Raw genomic sequence first — 18,840 nt, forward strand, 5'->3', positions numbered from 1 at the left:
ACGCCCCCCGGGACCGATGACGAGCGTTCCGGGGTGTTCCCATGATTATAACGCCCATTTAAAGGGCTATTCAGTTCAATTTGGGGAGTTGGACACTAGGGAATGTCCCTCTTCCACTCCTTGCATGACATGTGCCCATGTGGCATATGCTAATCATAAGGGGCATTCCCCCATTCCTTTGAGGTGGAAGAATGCCCCTAAAGCATTCTTTTTTTTTTTCTAAAATAAATGTTATATATATTATTTATATTATATATATATTATAAAATAAAGTGTATACTTCTTAAATAGAAGTTAATTTCATTAAAACTAGTTAATAAAAATTAAAACTAAATATACAATAAAAAATGTAAACTAAAAGAACTAAATAAAAAGTAAAAAAACTAAAAGTAGATAATAAAACATGCTAAAAACTAGACGTCATCATATTCGTATTCGGCGTGATTTTTTGTTTCATTTCCTCAAAAACAATTCATTCACTCGGTGGGAGATGAGACAAGTCCTTCGCCAAGAAATGCATATCTTGGGTTTGTTGTTTTTGTTTCTTGAGTTGAAAATTTTGGAGTTCGATCCCTTGGCGTTGCTTGCCCACTTCTTGCAAATTTCGCATATCCACCGCTATGTTATACGCCTCGTCATCCACCACCTGGCCCATACACCGTGATGACCCTGCCCGTGCGGCTTTTTTAGCCGTGTTTCTCCCCACCGGACGTCTCAACCTAGACGGTTGAGGCTCTTGTTCCTCCTCCTCCGTATCATTAAGGTCGAATGCAACCCTCGCATCCAACCCGACACTTTCTTGACCCGAGTTTGGGTGTTCCAGGGGAAGTCCTGGGCGTTCTGAGCGAAATAATCGAGAGAAGATGGGCTACTCCTCACGGTCTTAGAAACTTTTAATGACGTGTGAAACCACATTCCCACGATTGTTGGAGGAAAGTAACTGTATTTCTTTTGGGATTAGTATCCTAAATTGTTACAAACTTTGAACGAATGTCTATAGTGTGAAATTAACTAAAGTTGTGTTCATTATATGTAATCATCTTTAAATTATGTGTATTGTATGTAAAAATGCATACGTGGCAACCATATATAGCTGCCACTTGTTAGTTTTTTATTGGTCGGATACATTTTTTTACATACAATACACATAATTTAAAGATGATTACATATAATGAACACAACCACATTCGTCCAAAGTTTGTTACATTTCATGATACTTATCTCATTTCTTTTTTATAATTGAGTTCTGATAATGTAATCTAAAATGAAAATATGTTCCCTTTATTAGATTCTATATTAACTTTTTAAATTGGATTACATGCATAAAAAGGTAACTTAGTTTTTTTAAATTCATAAAAAGGGTAACATATTTATATTTTGATTATTAATGGGACTATGTTTTCAATATGTAAGCAATAAATGTAACATCGTTACATTTTAACGTTAGAGTGTCAACATCATTAAAAAAGTCTACGTGACATTTATCTTCGTAATGCACACCCCATTTCTATACAAATAACAATGCGAACCCCATCTCATAATTTATACCCATCACCGATAACCGATTTTTCTTCCAACAATTTTATACCCATCATCGATTTATATCTATTTTAATGATAAATGACACCCGATTATTGGAAATAACGATGTTGTTTTGTAAACTATTTAGATCCACCAGTTTCTTTTATGACATGACCTTTTTTTTGATGTGGCATGTCATGTTGGCAATTAACGAATGTTTAACGTTATAAGTTGGCGTTGTTATCTTTATTGCATACAATTTGAAACTGAGTCCCTTTAATAATCAGAACATAAATATGTTACAATTTTTAAGAATTTTAAGAAAATATATTAACTCTTTTATGCATTTAACCCATACAAATTTAACCCTTTAAAGTAAACAACACTCCTATCGAGAACGAATCTTCCGTCCAGGAGTTCGAGTGTGATGGTCCCCCGGAACCTGAATTGGAAGGGATTATTTCCCTACCCGACGGATTCACCACTCATTCAACATATTGCATAATTTGAATTTGTTACAGTTAACATTACGTATAGACGACTAGATTTTTGAATTTAAAACAACTTAAGTAACTTTTAAAAATAGTACAAGTTCTTTGAAAATAAGTAGACCAATTCAATGAGCGATGATGGATATGTTTAACAAATGTGTTTAAAAATATGTCTAATTCATTCGACTTTTTACATACAAATATCATATTTTCTCTTTTTTAATCTTTATCATTACATTTGTCATTTGTCAATGCTTCTCTATTAAAAAAATATATTATAGATGTCTTTTAAACACATTAAACATGTTCCTAGTTCGATAACTCAAATGATGATTCATTGATCTAATTAAGTTGGATGTTGATTGGGCTATCATTCATTTTTCTGAATATAGATTAGACCATAATCCATTTAAGATGGACCATTTATGTATTGGAGTATTGGACTATGATACTCAAATCCATATCCATCAATGGATAGCCTAACCAGATTGAAGGCATTGAACGACTTGAAGATTAGACAAGTTGTATTCTATAAAATTTTAAACTTGATATCTTATCTATCTATATTTATTGGTTGGATATATCTATTTTTGTAATGAAATTAGTCTATGTTTCTTTCATGATATATTAGAATTGTACTCATGAAATACACAATGGTGAATTATTTATAAAATATTTAAATTCAAATTTGAGTCAAACTTTTAAATATAAATAACATTCTTAAAAAAAACTTTGTCAAAACAAATCGCTAGAATATGGTGGATAATGGTGAGTAATATAAGTTGCTGATGATGACTCTTAAAAAAGTATTTGTTTTTGTTCATTTGAATTTTTTAAAGTTTTTATTTTTTTTCTGTATACTGATTATTAAGTTATCAATTATACACGATGACAAGGTAAGATGGAAAAATTTTCTACTTCTTCAAATTTTGAAAGTTAATACTGGACCATATATATTTAATGCTTTCTATATAGGTAAGAGAAAGGAAATCAATAGGGATAGATAAAAATACTTTCACTGATGAGGAATCTGGTCAGCATCGTCTTTGAGGATGTAAAATATTTTCAGGGTCTTGCTCGAAATAAAATATAGGTCTCTAATATAACGAGTCAATAGTAAAATATAATATGGTATTACAACGATAAACGTGTTCAATAATAATATTATGCTCTTCAAATTTTTTCAAATTAATAAAACATTAAATTAAATAATAACTAAATATTTAGAAATGAAGAATACCCGTTAAAACAAAAAGGTAGGACATTGTTGCAATTTGACAAAGGACCAAAGGGCTTTTAATAGATTTTAATTTTTTATAAAAAAAATGATTAATCAACCTAATTTATATGTCAAAAAAATCAATCTAAAACTTTAAAGATGTGACATGTGGATTTCATTAAGTCTCTTTTCTAATCTTATCTCTTGATTTTTGTACATGTCATCATACTATGATTAGGTTGATTTTTAGACTTATGAATTAAATGGATTTACCATTATCTTATTTTATACCGAGTATTATGACATGAATTGTCCATTGGTGACAGTGGCGGAGCCAGAATTTTCAGTATGGGGTCTCCGAACAGTTTTTATGATACTGATATGCGTAAAAATAATCTAAAAAGTTAAATTACATGAGTATGGGGTTGTCATTGACATTTAAACTAAATAAATACATAATAACAATATTAAAAAATAGAGTTTTATAAATATTGTGCAGTTGTCATGGCCACCACATAACTCTACCACTGATCGGTGATATTTGAAAAGATAGTGATAGAAAGGAGTTGGGTCAACAGTACAAAGTATGAGCTTTTATTTCTCCTATGTATCCACCACATAACTCCGCCACTGATTGGTGATATTTGAAAAGAAAGTAACAGAAAGGAGTCAAGTCAACAGTATAAAGTATGAGCTTTTATTTCTCCCATGTATCTATTTTAGGCGTTAATTTACTAAAGCGTGTATATCAACAAATTTTATGAAAATTGTAGGCCCCAAAATAACTAACTAGAGTTTTCCTTTGGATGTGTTGTAATTAAAGACCATAGGGCTTAACAGTTAATACCATAATAAGAAAAATCACTCCCTCATAATTATTTAAACTCTTTGTCACGATACTTCTGTCACCTAATACTAATCTTAATTTAAAACTTATCCTAAATATAAATTCGACCTTCAATCGAGTTATGTCGTCTTCTCTTTACGGTTACAGATGATCAAGTACACATCATTAGTCTATTATGTTTCATTAATTATACAATAATTGATCTATGCATACTGTATATTCATTGCACAATCAATGTGTTTTTAACCATTATTTTCTATTTAAATAATAGTTAAGTATAACTATATGATAATAAAGCATAAACTATAATACGGTAATTCAGCAACTTAATTAAAAACATATGAAGCCTTCTTATTTTAAACCATATATTGATATAAAATTAAGTTGTAGCTATTTGATTTTTCATCTTTCAATTGTAAATGATAGAGTTATGCTATTACAAGGACTGGAAATGATTTCATTATAACGACGAAATCCAAAATTTTATTTATCTATAATATTTTCCCGGTCACAATATTTTTGACGTCTTATTCATTAAATTTTTGTTGCCTAAGATTACACCATGTCGTCATTATGTCTTTCTTTCTTAATGAAAACAAAAATATTTAAAATCTCGTTATCATCTGTCACCACATAATTCAAACATTTACGGCAAATAAACTGATTATTTTTTTAAAGACAAAAAACTAGCAATATTTTTAAAATTGATATGCTCACTTCAAATTCAAATCCTGATAATGCCTTAAAACCACGTATGACGAAACAATCACTTAAAAAAAATGTGTACACCATCAGTTTTTAATAATACACCACCAAACGTCCTTTATTGTGTTGTACAGTATAATCTTTTAAAACACATTTAATGGTGTATCGTAAAAAACTGATAGTGTAAAGATCGCTTCCCAATTAAAAAGGAAAGTATGAATTCGAGGAAATATTATTGAAGTATGGTAAGTATATCTTTACTACCTTATAAAACAATCTACCTCCTCTTCCTTTCCAAATAATGAACCAATAATCTCCAAATGCTCATCTCCTTTTGTTCACTAATTTAATATCTTCATATAATAATATATATAATATCATTAATGAAATTATTTATAGAAAAATGATTGATCCTTCTAAACATTAGTCTAAAAGTTCTTCCTAAAGCCTTATGAATGTGACAAGTGGATTTCGCTTAATCTCTTTTCTAATTTCTCCCTTGAATTTACACATGTCATCATTCAATAAAATAGGAGGATTTTGAAACTAATGAATTAAGAGGATCAATCATTCCCCTTTTTGATAACCTACATCTTCAACCCTTTAATTAATACATCATCCCTTTTAAATCAACTAATTCTGCATTAATAACTACACTGGTACCAGCGTCACCGCCGACCAGTCATCATCGCCACCATCACCCATCGTTGTTGTATTACACATATACCTCTTTATTATAGATATAAACATGTAATCACGCTTAATTTGTGGTTATTATAACTATACAATTAATACTACAAATATATAATGTACATTTATGATAATTATATCCAACTTTGTGGGTCATATCGAGCATTACTCACTCAATGACCAATGTATTTTTTGTTTTGTACATGGTTGCCCATTGAACTGAATTATTATTTTGTATGACCAACAAACTTTTCAAAATTGTATATGGTTGCGTAATATGTAACTTGTTACCTGCTATAACTGGTTAAAACATATATTTTTTATTATTTAAATTGATATGTGGATAATATTGGTTGAGTTTTAGGTATCTCTCCTTTCGTTTTTCCGACGAAAATTCCAAAAATGTTATTGGACCAAAAATCAGGGAAAGGTTTGTGAAAGATTGAATTCTGAATCAATTGCGACCAGTTTTGTGTTTGGATTAAAAAAAAGGCAGAAGTCACATTTTTTTAATTCCTTTTGCCGGCAAGTTTTTGAATTTTTCCGGCAAGGCTTAAATCATAAATCTGTTGGTTAGGATTTGTTCGGACTTTAAATCTGATCATTTTTGTACCGAATTTATATCTTAGTTACTTTTCTTTTTATACATGGTTAGGATTTGTTCGGGCCTTTAAAGTTATTTGTAATTATATCTTAGTTACTTACAAACAAGTCGATTATCTTTCAAAGTTAAAGTTATTCTATTGGTAGGGTATTTGACCTTGGTGGGATCGGCCTAAGTTCGAATCTCACTTTCCACATTTGTCGGGGTAGATTAATGGGGATTTTTCGAGAGTCTTGAGTTTTATCCCAGACATACGTGTAATTTAAAAGTATGAGTAGATTAAAATGTCGTTCTAAAAAAAGTTAATTAAAGTTAATTACATAATTTGTCTCGATATTCTATGAGTTATTTTATATGGATCCAATTAAACATTATGGGTTGAACAACTTGAAAATTACACAGGTTGTACTTTATAATTGTGTATTTAGCTTGATAATCTTTTTCATTTTAGCAAGTTAGATTATTACAAACAACGATGGTCAATCTTTCTATAGACATGGTCAATATGAAAGATGGAACATAAAAAGTCATATATCTACCTTGAAAAAGAGAAACCGCTTACAAAATGATCTCTATCAATAAAATGTGTGGACAATGAATATTCAAGGTACGTTTCTCATAAACCTTAAAATTCTAGTAGTGATCGAATGTCGACATTATTTGGAAGCATTGGCGTGTTTGTTATCAACGTCAATTTTGATAACTATTACAATTCGTGTATTATTCGACCCCTTTTACTGGTGCATTAATATTTATATCAACTTAATTAGTTAATGAATTGCTGTATCTCATATACTAAACAAAATTAGTCACTATAAAAGAAAAAAATTACCCTATATATAATAAGAAGCTAGATCCAATTAGTGTATGCATGCATTGCAAATCAATTCCAATAGTACTAATTACTAAATGGAACTTCAAAAGCTTTCACTTTTTGCATTTTTGTTACCAATTCTAATAACAACCCAAGTATTTGCTGATGATTGCACTTGTGAAACTGAAGAAATCGCTGGCAACAAAAACAAAGCTCTCGAGTTCAAGCTAATCGCGCTTGTTTCCATTCTCATTGCTGGTTGCATAGGTGTTTCTTTACCCTTTGCGGGCAAAGTTGTCCCTGCCTTACGTCCAGAGAAATACAGTTTCTTTGTAGTGAAAGCATTTGCCGCAGGTGTAATATTAGCAACTGGTTTTATTCATATACTTCCTGATGCTTTTAAGAACTTAACTTCCCGTTGTTTGAAAGAGCACCCATGGAGGGATTTTCCCTTCACGGGGCTTGTGGCGATGGTGGCCACTATTGCAACGTTGTTGTTCGAGACTTTGTCTACCGCATATCAACAAAGGGTTCAGACTGAAATTGTAGCTAAACTCGTGGGAAGTGGCGGCGATGAAGAAAATAAGGGTGGCATTGTTGGTGCACATATGCATACTAGGCATGTACATTCTCATGGATCAATGTTGCAAATTGATAATTCTGAAATCCATCGCTATCGAATTGTTTCACAGGTACACTACAAGAAAAATATCGATTAGTGACTATTTTGCTTAATGACAACTAAAATTTGGTCACTATCACCTTATATAGTTACCATTAAGAAAAAGTGGTCACTAAATTTTGTTACTAAACAAAATTAATGGCAAAAAAATAACATTTTTTGGTCTCTAAACAAAATTAGTGACGAAAAATTACCACTTAAAATTTGGTAAATAACCACTCAAAATTAGATGAAGGGTTGTCTCAAGTTCATATGAGGTTTAAAAATACAAATCTTGCTAGAAAAATTATTTCCAATCTTAGTTACTTATTTTTAGAATTAATATTACACACAAATATTTATATTATGTAATAAATTATCTGGATGTGCACTATATGTATTGAACTCGTCATTCTGTCCATTTGATGTAACTGGGGTCTACCACACAGGAGCCCAAGTGAGCATCACTACAATTAATTGGACGGATAATCAACGAGTTCATCACATATAATGACACCATAATAGTTTATTGTATAACATAAATATTCATGTGTAGTTTATATAGTGAGGACCCTAATCCCAATTTGTTTCTTTTAACTAGATTCATGTATTTCATGTTGACGTTTTCTAAAAATTAGGTTTATTGTAAGCGAGACTATATGCATGTTGATATAATATATAATATAGTTAGTGTTAATAGATTTAAAAGAATAACTTGAAGTTAGTAAGAGTTGAAAGATTGAAGTTTTAATTTGCAAAAGTCGATATTAGATCTTTAAAGTTCAAATTAGGACAATTTTGTTGTGAGTATTTTAGTTGGATTCATATATGAAATATATATATATTTTTTAATAGATATGAAGATTTAAGATGATATTAGATGATTTATGTGGAAAATGACTTAGACCCACCTTCAATACGAATTTTCAGATGTGGTAATAAAGAAGTGACGAGAAACATAAACTTGAGCACTGATTTTATCCGACAATTCTTTTTTGTGAAACCAACTATTTTTATCTTGGGAGAAGATTCCTAAGTTACTTTTGACCCTTAAATGAGAATTAAAGATTTAAAGGTTAAGATTCAAAGTTTTTATCATTAAAATTTGACCTTTGATTCAAGTTAGAAACAACTTGAAGGGTCCTATCCCTTTTATTCCTATCTAGAGTATATAGTGTAAACTAGCTTTAGAAATTTCCGATATACTAGTACTAGGTTAATTTACGTATGCTATTATACTACTCTAGAAATTATAGTTGTTAGCCTGTTGGTGCGTCATAATATAAGAAAATATATATTTGAAGGAATTTCACAATGAAAAAAATATATTTACTTCCCATTATAGCTCACTGGTTGAACATCAGCTTTACATGCTAGAGGTCCGAAGGACATTTGAAGGAATTTCACAATGAAATTCTTCAGTGAAACAGATTTGAGTATAGCAGAGGGGGCATACTTTTATCCCAAATTCCCATTTAAATATCGTGCCTTCGGGCCGTTTAGTTGGGAATTTCTCCTCCTACTAGGTATTGAGGGTGAGGGGGCTCTCTAGCGCCGATACGGTTAAGACAACGTAAGCTAGATCCCCTGTTGAAAGCAAATGATCCACACCTTAAAAAAAATACATAGGAAAGAATGAATAAAATTGGAGTTATACATTAGTATATAATTTCTTATTAAATCTTATGTTTTGTTGCACTAGCTAATTAAACCCTCTTAAATTTACCTAGTAACTTTTAGGAAAATTCTAAACTAAATGATCAGAGAAATCTAAAAAGCTTTGGGTCACAATCGGGCTATCAATTTCTGGTTTGTAGATATATGCAACAAAAATACATCAAACTTTTCTGATGAATAGTAGTTTTAATTATTGTTATGCCTTATATTAGGTATTAGAGCTGGGAATCATCGTTCATTCCGTGATTATAGGGCTGTCTTTGGGTGCTTCCAAAAGCCCGAAAACCATAAAACCACTCATTGTCGCGTTGTCATTTCACCAATTCTTTGAAGGACTGGGTCTTGGTGGATGCATTTTTCAGGTACATATTTGGGTTTCTTTGGTTAGCTAGTAATAACTTGGAACCAAATATTAGAAAAGTTATACTCCAAGAATTGAATGCCTAACTACATGAAATCGTTGTAGGCGGACATCAATTCACTGGCTGTTACGCTCATGGGAACGCTTTTTGCCTTAACAACTCCGGGTGGGATTGTGATTGGAATACTGGTAAGCAACACATATGATGAAAACAGTCCTACCGCCCTTATTGTGCAAGGCGTATTGAATGCTGCAGCCTCTGGAATTTTGATTTATATGGCACTTGTGGACCTTCTTTCGCCGGATTTCAAGAATCCAAGGATGCAAAACAACAAAATTCTTCTTGTTGTTTCGAATGTTTCCCTTCTACTTGGTGCCGGTCTTATGTCTCTCTTAGCTAAGTGGGCTTGAAGTGTAGCAACACGCCCACACATATATATGCAATACAAAAATTGTGTATCCTTACAACTTTTTGGGACTACATATATCAATACTAGTCATATTGAATATATCAATATCAATACTTGCCCACGACCAATTCCATATAATTTCTAGCGATTACAATATGTTTAACTAATGAGTACATGTACCACATATAGACAGTTCTGCAGTTTAAGACCAAGGGTGATAGTTAATCGTTTATAGAAAATTCAAGTTGTATTACTCCACACTTTGCTAGGAACAACCACCACGTACTCCATTAGACGGTCAGTCAAAAACAAAAGCTCATAGATATATCTTCAAGTAGATCATCAAGAGACAAGAGTTACGTTAATTGGAGATTCAAGATTGTATTTAAACCATATGCAAGACAAAAGTTTTATGAACCACCACTACGCTATTAGAAATGCAGAATGTTACATGATTGGAAGAGCCACATAAGTCATTGTAATTATGTAACGTCTGCATAAAGTTTGACGACAATGGTACCCACTTCCGGTAAAACGGGGTATGAGGAGGTATGATGTAGACAACATTATCCCCACCAAAAACTGCTTCTAAAAGGACCCCAGTCTAGAGTTTTACATATAAAAAATATATTGGACAATAAAATAAAACCAAAGAAAAGAAAAAAAGATCTGGAGAACTCTATCTAAAGTCCGTATGAGTTTCCACTTAATTTGCTATTAGAAATGCAGAATATTTAATTTTAAATATTTGTCAATTTTTTTTTGTAAAGTTAGTATCGATTCAGACGTATTGGAGACAATTTTAACCAATGATTTGTTTGACCTCCAACCCCTTCTTCATGGAAAATACCTTAGAGATGAGAAACCCAAGCCTCCAACCCGAGACATTGGGGAAAACTCATCTCCGAGACCTACATAGGGGATTTAGAAGATACCTCTCGACAACCAACATAAGTAGAGTTGCTAAATTTAGAATATTTGTCAATTTTTAACTGGTAAATGAAGTTTTATCTTAACCCAATAGGAAAAAGCCCAAATAACCTTTAAGAGCCCAATAAGAAAAACAACAAGAAAAGCAGCCGCATCCCCAGCGGCAATTATTTATCAATATTTTCCCGCCATTTCTACGTTCCCCTTTTTTTGTTTTTGTGTGTGTGTGTGTGTGAGAGAGAGAGAGATGGAAGCGAAGAAGGCGACGACGGCGGCAGGTGGTGCGGGATCGTGTTTGGATACATTAGTTTCATCTTTCAATGCTCGAATTGCTGAGCTTCAGAATCTCGTTGTTGCCCGTAACAGTAAGTATACAAAATTCCCCCCTTATTTTTTTCTTTTCAAATTTAGGGGAAATTAGTTTAATCGATTATATGTATATATAGTGTATCCTGCAAGTAGTATCACCGATTTATCGGCGGTTGATGCTACATTGACAACAATGGAACTTCAGTTACAGAAAATCAAAGATCGATTGCGCGAAGAAACCCTAGCCATCCCTAAAGCTAAAGTAAGCCCCCCCATACATATTATCATTCGTTATGTATCGGTTAAATGCAGTAACATATTAGGCCTGTTTTCTTAATTTCGGTAACTTTCAATTGTATTTTTCGGTAAAATATGCTATAGGGATTTTTTCAATTAGGGTTAAATTCTCCGGCAATCCGATCTTTAGTTTAGGCATTATAATATGCGTGTTTCCTCAATTTAGATGACTTAGAATGCGTGCTTTCTCAATTTAGATGACATAAAATGTGTTTTTCTTTAAATTTTGGGTAACTTTCTATAAATAGTTTATGTCTAGTTACTTTTAGGTGACATGTCAGATCAAATGTCGCGTCATGATCACCGGCTCATTGTCGGCACTTGCAGGTTACCTAGTCAATTTTTATAGCCTTATTGAAAAGATCAACGCTATATGTTGTTGGAAAGATTAGCTCTCGTGTGTACCTTTTAAAAGTTTATTTTATATACGCAGCGGAAGACTAAAAATACAAACTTGTATTATTTATAAAACTTGCACACGTTTAATATTTCCTCCAGGATCCAAATACACCATGATAGTTGTCATAATAGATAGACTAGATTTAATACCTTCCAAGTAGATGAAATCTTGTGTGACAAAAACAATATTCAATAATATTAATATCTCTACAGTTGATCCACACGAACACCTCAAACAATACCCGAAGGCTGCTAGACCTTAATCACCAAAATAAAAATACCAAACTCTTAGTTTGGTCTTACTCTTATTCTAGCCGTGGACTTAAGAAGAATAAACTTTCTTTTAGTCTATTCCCTATTTTGTGAGCATAGAGTAGTAAAGGAAAAATTAACTTGTTTCAAATACTAGACATATGCCCCTTTTATAGATGGAGATCGGCTGGGAAGTAGAGACTAGCAAATCTAAACTAAGATATCAAATCCATATAAGATATCATCTGGATTTCGCATGTCCCACTTTGATTCATCGAATCTTATCATATCTTCAATATGTTATTTATAATTTAATTAATAAATTATTTATCAGTTAAATATTTTTTGGTGATCATATAGATATGTATACAATATACATATATTTAGGTATCCAAGTGTTCATTGTGTGTGACCCCGTAGGCTCATGTGTAAGCGGTAGTATAGTTTTTGTTATGACGTACACACCAATCTAACATATGTTGCATAAAGTAGGGAAATAAAAAGGAAGCTACTCAAATTTAGGTAATGCATAAAGTATGTTGTACCAAATTCAGTTTTGCTATATCGAATACTATATCATAAAGCTTTTAGGTAATTATCTGCTGCAGAGTGAGAGCTTCTTGTTAGTAACACTAAATGAATTGATTCTGTCTTACTTTTACCTAGTTTGATTCAAGTAAATTATCAATTGGGAGTAGCTATGAAATTTGTTTTTAGAATGCAACAGTAAGATAACATGTTATACATGTTTCAAATCACTTGTATACAGCAGAATTTTAGAATGATTATAGCTTTGGATTCAAATTATGTTTTGAGATCCAGTCCCCTGGCCCACATATGTGCACAAAAAATGGGTAACATGATATATGAAAAAGTCTAGGACCGTGTGAAATGGTATGTGTACATCATTAGAGATTTTAAGCTTCAAGTCTTAGCTGCAGCAACATATTATGCCTGTTTTCTCAATTTGGGTAACTTTCGGTTGTATTTTTTGATTAAATTATGCTTTGTGATTTTTTCAGTTAGGGTAAAATTCTCCGGCTTATTATATTCGGTGTTCGGTTACCTCTCCCGTGTTGTATGCCAGAGTATTATAATCCCATCTTCAGTTTAGGAGGCGTACTATGTGTGTTTCCTCAATTTAGATGACATAAAATGTGTAAAGTAGGGAAATAAATTATAAAAATGAAACATTTAGAAGTAATTTATTTTGGTAATGATCTGAATTGGGAAAGTGAGGGGCGGGTAATTATCTGCTGCAGAGTGAGAGCTTCTTGCTAGTAACACCATAAGAATTGATTCCATTTTACTTTTAGCTACTTTGGTTCAAGTAAATTATCAATTAGAAGGATGGGAGTAGCTATAAAATTTTGTTTTTAGAAGGGAACAGTAAGATAACTTGTTATGCGTGTTTCAAAATCACTTGTATGCAGCAGAATTTTGTAGACTTATCATAGCTTAGATTTCAAAATATGTATACAGCAGAATTTGACACCACTTTTCTTCACTCGTAAGACTTAAAATCTTTTGTACGATTTGTATGTCAACCAAGACAAATTAGTCCACTTTGTAAACTATCTTAATGAAACTTATTAATATCTAATACCAATTATAAGTCTACAAGATATACTAACCAATTTCCACGTTCCAACTCCTCAATATTTGAAAACACAACACCCTTTATTATTGTTGCTGGTGCTGCATCCAATATAATAACAAAGTAAACACCCTCGTAGTAGATGATACAACTCCTGCTTGCTGTTATTTGTTGACCAGAAGAAACCTTTTCTTGTTACTTGTTTGCTCGAAAAATAAAAAGCCCCAACAACCCTTTCCTACCTTGATTTCATTTGACCACAGCCCAATCTAGCTTTCTGTTTGTTGTCTTCGGCCAGAAGAGACGAAAACCAGGAGACACTCTATTGTTATTCAAAGTATAACCCGTTTCCTTGACTGGTATTCCAAGTATAACCGTCTTTAAGATATAGCTATTCTATTGTTATTCAAACTCTATTATTCTAATCCTACATGGTTACAAAGTATCTAATATCTTTTAAAAAAGTCAGGCCCCTGTGCCACATATGTGTACAAAAAAATGAGTAACATGATATACGGATGCTTGGGACCTTGTGAAATGTTATGTACATCAGTAGAGATATCAACATGGAAGTCATAGATAGTACTGTATGATTGATGCTAATGCAACTGTGAGATTGGTTTCTAAAATCTTAGGAACACGACAAAACTTAGTTATGCAATAAGTTTTATTTTTCTTAGAACTGACTTTGGTTTCCTGATCCATATGTAGAAGCTGATTGAAGCAGCTCTACAACAGCAGCAGAAGTTGCAAAATATGTCTGCATATGTGCCGTCATATTTGCCTGAAAGGGGAAAGCTCACACATCAAGATAATAGTTCATGGTGCTAATATTTTCGTGTCCATATAACTATATTGTTTTGCATTACATCGATATAGTGCTCTTGAGGAATACAAGTCCAGCACTAATGCTTGTGGTTTTGTTCTTCACTTGTTTCCAGTTCCATCATAGAGGAACCTACACAAGATCATTCTTTCGGGATGCAAGAATTTAAGGAGCCTGCTCTATTACCCAAAGTGAGTGCCCTTTTACCTCTTTCTTTTTTATCATGTGGTCTTTACATGAGGATTAAGTTATGATAATTACTAACTAGGGTAACATGCTTTCACATTATAGGAGAAAAAGGGTCGTGGGTCTCCACCTTTGTGGCACATTACTGCCAATGAACTGGACTCTTTGTCATCGTAAGTGGAACCATTGAGTGAATATTCATACTGCCACACCTGCTGCGCAATTCATATTACTACATTACTATCTGGTCCATTGCTATGTATTTCCAATTTTTCTATTTCCATCTGCCCATCTTTGGTTAAATAATCATTAATCAAAATGCAGGTATATGAGAGGAAGGCTAACTTTAGAAAAGGTTAATGCAGCCATTAATGACATGGCTGCTTTTGCAGAGGTTAATTCCCAGCTTATTGCAGCCCCAAGAAGGAAGGTTTCTAAACACGTTTTTCATTATATTTCTTCTCTTAACCTGTAAAAGATATTCAACAATTGCTGATTACGTGTTTTTACTTACGTAGCTGACAGAAAGTACCTTAGAGAAAGCTATGGTGAGTATGCATATCGTATTCTTTATTTGCCTTTGATAATATACATTTACTGAGAAATGTTTAGGTGCTGATGTAACCACACACTTTTAGCATCCTGAATTATAATGGAGTGTGCAGAGTTAAGACTTTGATATGTGATGGCTTTTAGATTAATAATCATTATAATGGCAGGAAAAGAGAGAGATTGGAAATGCTGAAGGAGTGAAGGGCAAACATTTCTTTCTAGAAACTGATATGAAGGGACCTTCACTGAAGCTTGATACGACTGGAAAAGCAATATTAACCGTAAGCTGAATCATCTTTTTTTTTGGTCAATGAAAACCATAACTATTGAGTCATGCTAACCATGTGAAATCCCCATTTTGTCAGGTCCTTCGTCACCTTGGACGCTTAAGTGAGTGTCGCATTGGCCCTCATCGTGTCTTTGTCCTATCAAGGCCTCATTAAGAACATGTTTTGATTCTACAAGTCATCTTCTTCCGAGTTTGTCAACTACTTCTCAGTAAGGTATAAACTTGTAAAGCTATGAGAAAAGTTGTGAGTATTTTAATAGGATTCAAATGCTTTGCTTGTTCTATAACATGTTTACCTGCGCTTACATATGGTTTTGACATTCCTGATTCCTCGAGGTGATCTTTTCCTGACTTTAGCTAGTAGCCTTAACGGTTTCATTTGATAAATCTGAATTGAAGTTTGCATGGTGTTCATGTTTTTTTTTTAATAAACCGTCAACGCCTAAATACTTGCTGTTAATCATGAGTTTCATGCGCATTTGCGATGATCTTATTGTATCATTTCATGTATTTGATTTGAGTTTTTTTTTTCTTTCTCTTTGGGCTTTCATGTCATTGTAATCTATAAGGATGAAATACATGGCAAATATGAGTACAGTGTCATTGTCTCTTCCTAAATTCTACTCCAGTTGTAAAAGAATATCTATTATTTTCCATAGTTGTAAAAGATATAGAAAGGCCTTTTAACTTCAAGTTATCAACAAAAGGCCTTTAACATATCTACAATAGTACCCAATCATGACAAAGTTAGAGAGTTCGCTTCCAAAAGTATCTCCAACCTAGGGGCTTGATGTTTAACTTTAGGTTATCAAGATGACTAATTAACAATTCAAAGAAATGTGTAATAATGTGTGTAAAAAAAATAGTAAATCGGTAGGAACCCTCTAAACCCATGCACCCTCTTGGTACCCAGAGCGTACACCAAATATAACTAATGCTCGATAACTCACCATTCTCACATAGATCACAAGCTATAGTTTCTTCCCTTGCTTTTGACAAGATTTGAACTTATAACTTGTAGTCTTCATATGTAAGCCCATGTAGTCATAGGTTAACGGTACTAATTAATTTATGATCAATTCGTAATATATTTACCTTCAACAAGAAGTAGTTCATAAAATTGTCCAAAATGTTAGGTTTAAATTGAAAAGACAAGTTTTAGTTTTTAATACCTACCATCAATAAGTAGATTGTATTTAGAAAGTTTTAAGTCTTATGTTACATTAAAATTCGAATGTAAGCAAAATAGATCATGGACTGGAGATACGATTTCTTTAGCAGTAATCATGTTTACTATAAAATTAAAGTTGGATGTATGAGAATGAGGGTTGGATTCATATGGATCCTTTAAAAATGATGGAAACCAAGGGATTAATCTCAGCCCTTGGATCAACCATCATCAAAATCTCATCAAACATGATTGGTTACTCCGGTGAATTACTCCGGCAACTGTGCAATCATATTTGATTTGTCTAGCCAATCAAGCTTGATTGGTTACTCCGGCGGATTACTCCAGTGACATTGTCCAATCATATTTGATTGGTCAAGCCAATCAAGCTTGATTGATTACTCTGGCGAATTACTCCGGTGAATTACTCCGGCGACATTTTCTAATCATATTTGATTGGTCAAGCCAAATCAAGCTTGATTGGGAATCATTAAGACACTAACGCCGTCGAATCTTCTCCGGCGACTTCACCGGCTAATCAATTTCGTTTTCGGGTGGATACGGAACGGGCGAGAGACCCTTATCCGTTATAAACTGACCGTCAAGGGACGCATATGGGAATGGTATGGATTTGATGGGCGGCGACCCAAGAGATGGTGGATTCTGATTTTTTCGGCGACACTGATTTTTCCGGCGAGCTCAAAAACAATGTTTATTGGATAGGGTTTGTGCGGAATGTGTTTCTGAGTGTTTTGGTACAAGTTTCATGCATTAATTCGAAGAAACAACACATCTATAGTGTTTTTAATTTTTCCGGTGAGTTTTTTAAGTTTTCCGGCGAGTATAAATCGGATTAATTTCAGGTCTGGGTTTGTTCGCGGTGTGATTGTGAGTGTTTTGGTAGAAGTGTGATGTTCTAATTCGAAGGAACGAAGGATATATTGGCGTTTGAAGTTTTCCGGCGAAGTTTGTTGCATTTTCCGACGGTTGTATCGCCGGAGAAGAAGGAGAAGGAGTTGGTCGCTGTCGCTGGTCAGGGATAAAGGTGGAGATGGCGGTGGTTCAAGATCCCGTCGTCGGAGAGTGGTTGCCGGAAAAGCGGGGGGGGGGGGGGGGGGGAGAGTCATAGTGTGTGTGTGTGTGTGTGCGCACGCGTGTGTGTGTTTGGTGGGAGGAAGAAGACAAGGGGGAAGGGAAATAAAGGGTGGGGATTTATTTTTGAGGAGATAATCTAATGGCCTAGATTTGTCCCCTAGTTTCCAAAGAAAAATCAGGACTCAAATGAACAAACTTCATGAGAATGAACCCACATTATACCCTAAAAAAGGATTTATCGGTAAAGCTTCTCATAATTTGACCACCATAGTTTTGTTATTAAAATTATATGGTCACTGAATAGTTTCATCATCATAGTTAACCTTTGATTATTTATAACATGAACACCAAAATTTTAGTCTTTTAAATTTTGACCATCAAATAATTTTACCACCAAATTTTTATTTGTCACTAAAAAAATTAATGCATAGGCAAGAAAGGACAATAAGACATGTATAAATTTAACAAATGATGGTTGAGGTAATAATAATGTAATAAAAGGTGGGTGCAGTATATTTAATTTGCTTCTGAAAGGTTTATGTGTCATGTCATAAACTCTCTTATTTATTGGCCCAACTACCCCAAAAGTTTTCAACTTTTCATGCCAATATTGGCAATGTGGACCATGTGGTTTGGTTTGTATTTGTAACAACATTAATGAGAGACATATGGTTTGATTTGTAACATTGATGATTTTACCCTTTTTTTTTTATACATCAATCTTTTTGTATCTACCTTTTTACTTACTATGCAAAATTATATATAGATAACTAAACCAAATACTGAAATTTCAGTCAAATGTAAAAGTCGATTTTGTTTTGTAGTTATCGCAAATATGTCTCTTGATTGAGAACAAGCTAGATGTCTTAAGAACAAAAATTGCATGTTTGTACATCGATCACTACATGTATAAGTAGTACTCTTTGGTTATAATCTTAAT

General features: G+C 33.0%; 2 protein-coding genes across 2 annotated transcripts; both read left to right on the top strand.

The window, feature by feature from the left end:
• The first annotated feature begins 6,867 nt into the window (after positions 1–6,867).
• On the top strand, positions 6,868–10,111 carry LOC122595883 (zinc transporter 5-like). Its single transcript, XM_043768355.1, has 3 exons — positions 6,868–7,583; positions 9,442–9,591; positions 9,696–10,111. The coding sequence occupies exons 1-3, from the start codon at positions 6,987–6,989 to the stop codon at positions 9,999–10,001; spliced, it is 1,053 nt and encodes a 350-aa protein (XP_043624290.1). The 5' UTR covers positions 6,868–6,986; the 3' UTR covers positions 10,002–10,111.
• Positions 10,112–10,207: 96 nt separating this feature from the next.
• Positions 10,208–16,074, top strand: LOC122595885 (spindle and kinetochore-associated protein 1 homolog). Its single transcript, XM_043768357.1, has 9 exons — positions 10,208–11,295; positions 11,377–11,501; positions 14,496–14,608; positions 14,726–14,801; positions 14,902–14,969; positions 15,121–15,226; positions 15,315–15,344; positions 15,516–15,629; positions 15,714–16,074. Exons 1-9 carry the CDS (start codon positions 11,178–11,180, stop codon positions 15,789–15,791), a joined length of 828 nt encoding a protein of 275 aa, XP_043624292.1. The 5' UTR covers positions 10,208–11,177; the 3' UTR covers positions 15,792–16,074.
• Positions 16,075–18,840: the final 2,766 nt, after the last annotated feature.

Source organism: Erigeron canadensis, chromosome 4, assembly GCF_010389155.1.
Source record: "Erigeron canadensis isolate Cc75 chromosome 4, C_canadensis_v1, whole genome shotgun sequence".
Taxonomy (NCBI): Eukaryota; Viridiplantae; Streptophyta; class Magnoliopsida; order Asterales; family Asteraceae; genus Erigeron; species Erigeron canadensis.

Excerpts from the sequence above, each read along its gene's own strand:
- LOC122595883 (XM_043768355.1), top strand. The coding sequence starts at position 6,987 with ATGGAACTTCAAAAGCTTTCACTTTTTGCATTTTTGTTACCAATTCTA. Across the intron at positions 7,584-9,441 it reads GCTATCGAATTGTTTCACAG|GTATTAGAGCTGGGAATCAT; the intron begins GTACACTACAAG and ends GCCTTATATTAG. Across the intron at positions 9,592-9,695 it reads TTGGTGGATGCATTTTTCAG|GCGGACATCAATTCACTGGC; the intron begins GTACATATTTGG and ends AAATCGTTGTAG.
- LOC122595885 (XM_043768357.1), top strand. The coding sequence starts at position 11,178 with ATGGAAGCGAAGAAGGCGACGACGGCGGCAGGTGGTGCGGGATCGTGT. Across the intron at positions 11,296-11,376 it reads TCTCGTTGTTGCCCGTAACA|TGTATCCTGCAAGTAGTATC; the intron begins GTAAGTATACAA and ends ATGTATATATAG. Across the intron at positions 14,970-15,120 it reads GAACTGGACTCTTTGTCATC|GTATATGAGAGGAAGGCTAA; the intron begins GTAAGTGGAACC and ends ATCAAAATGCAG.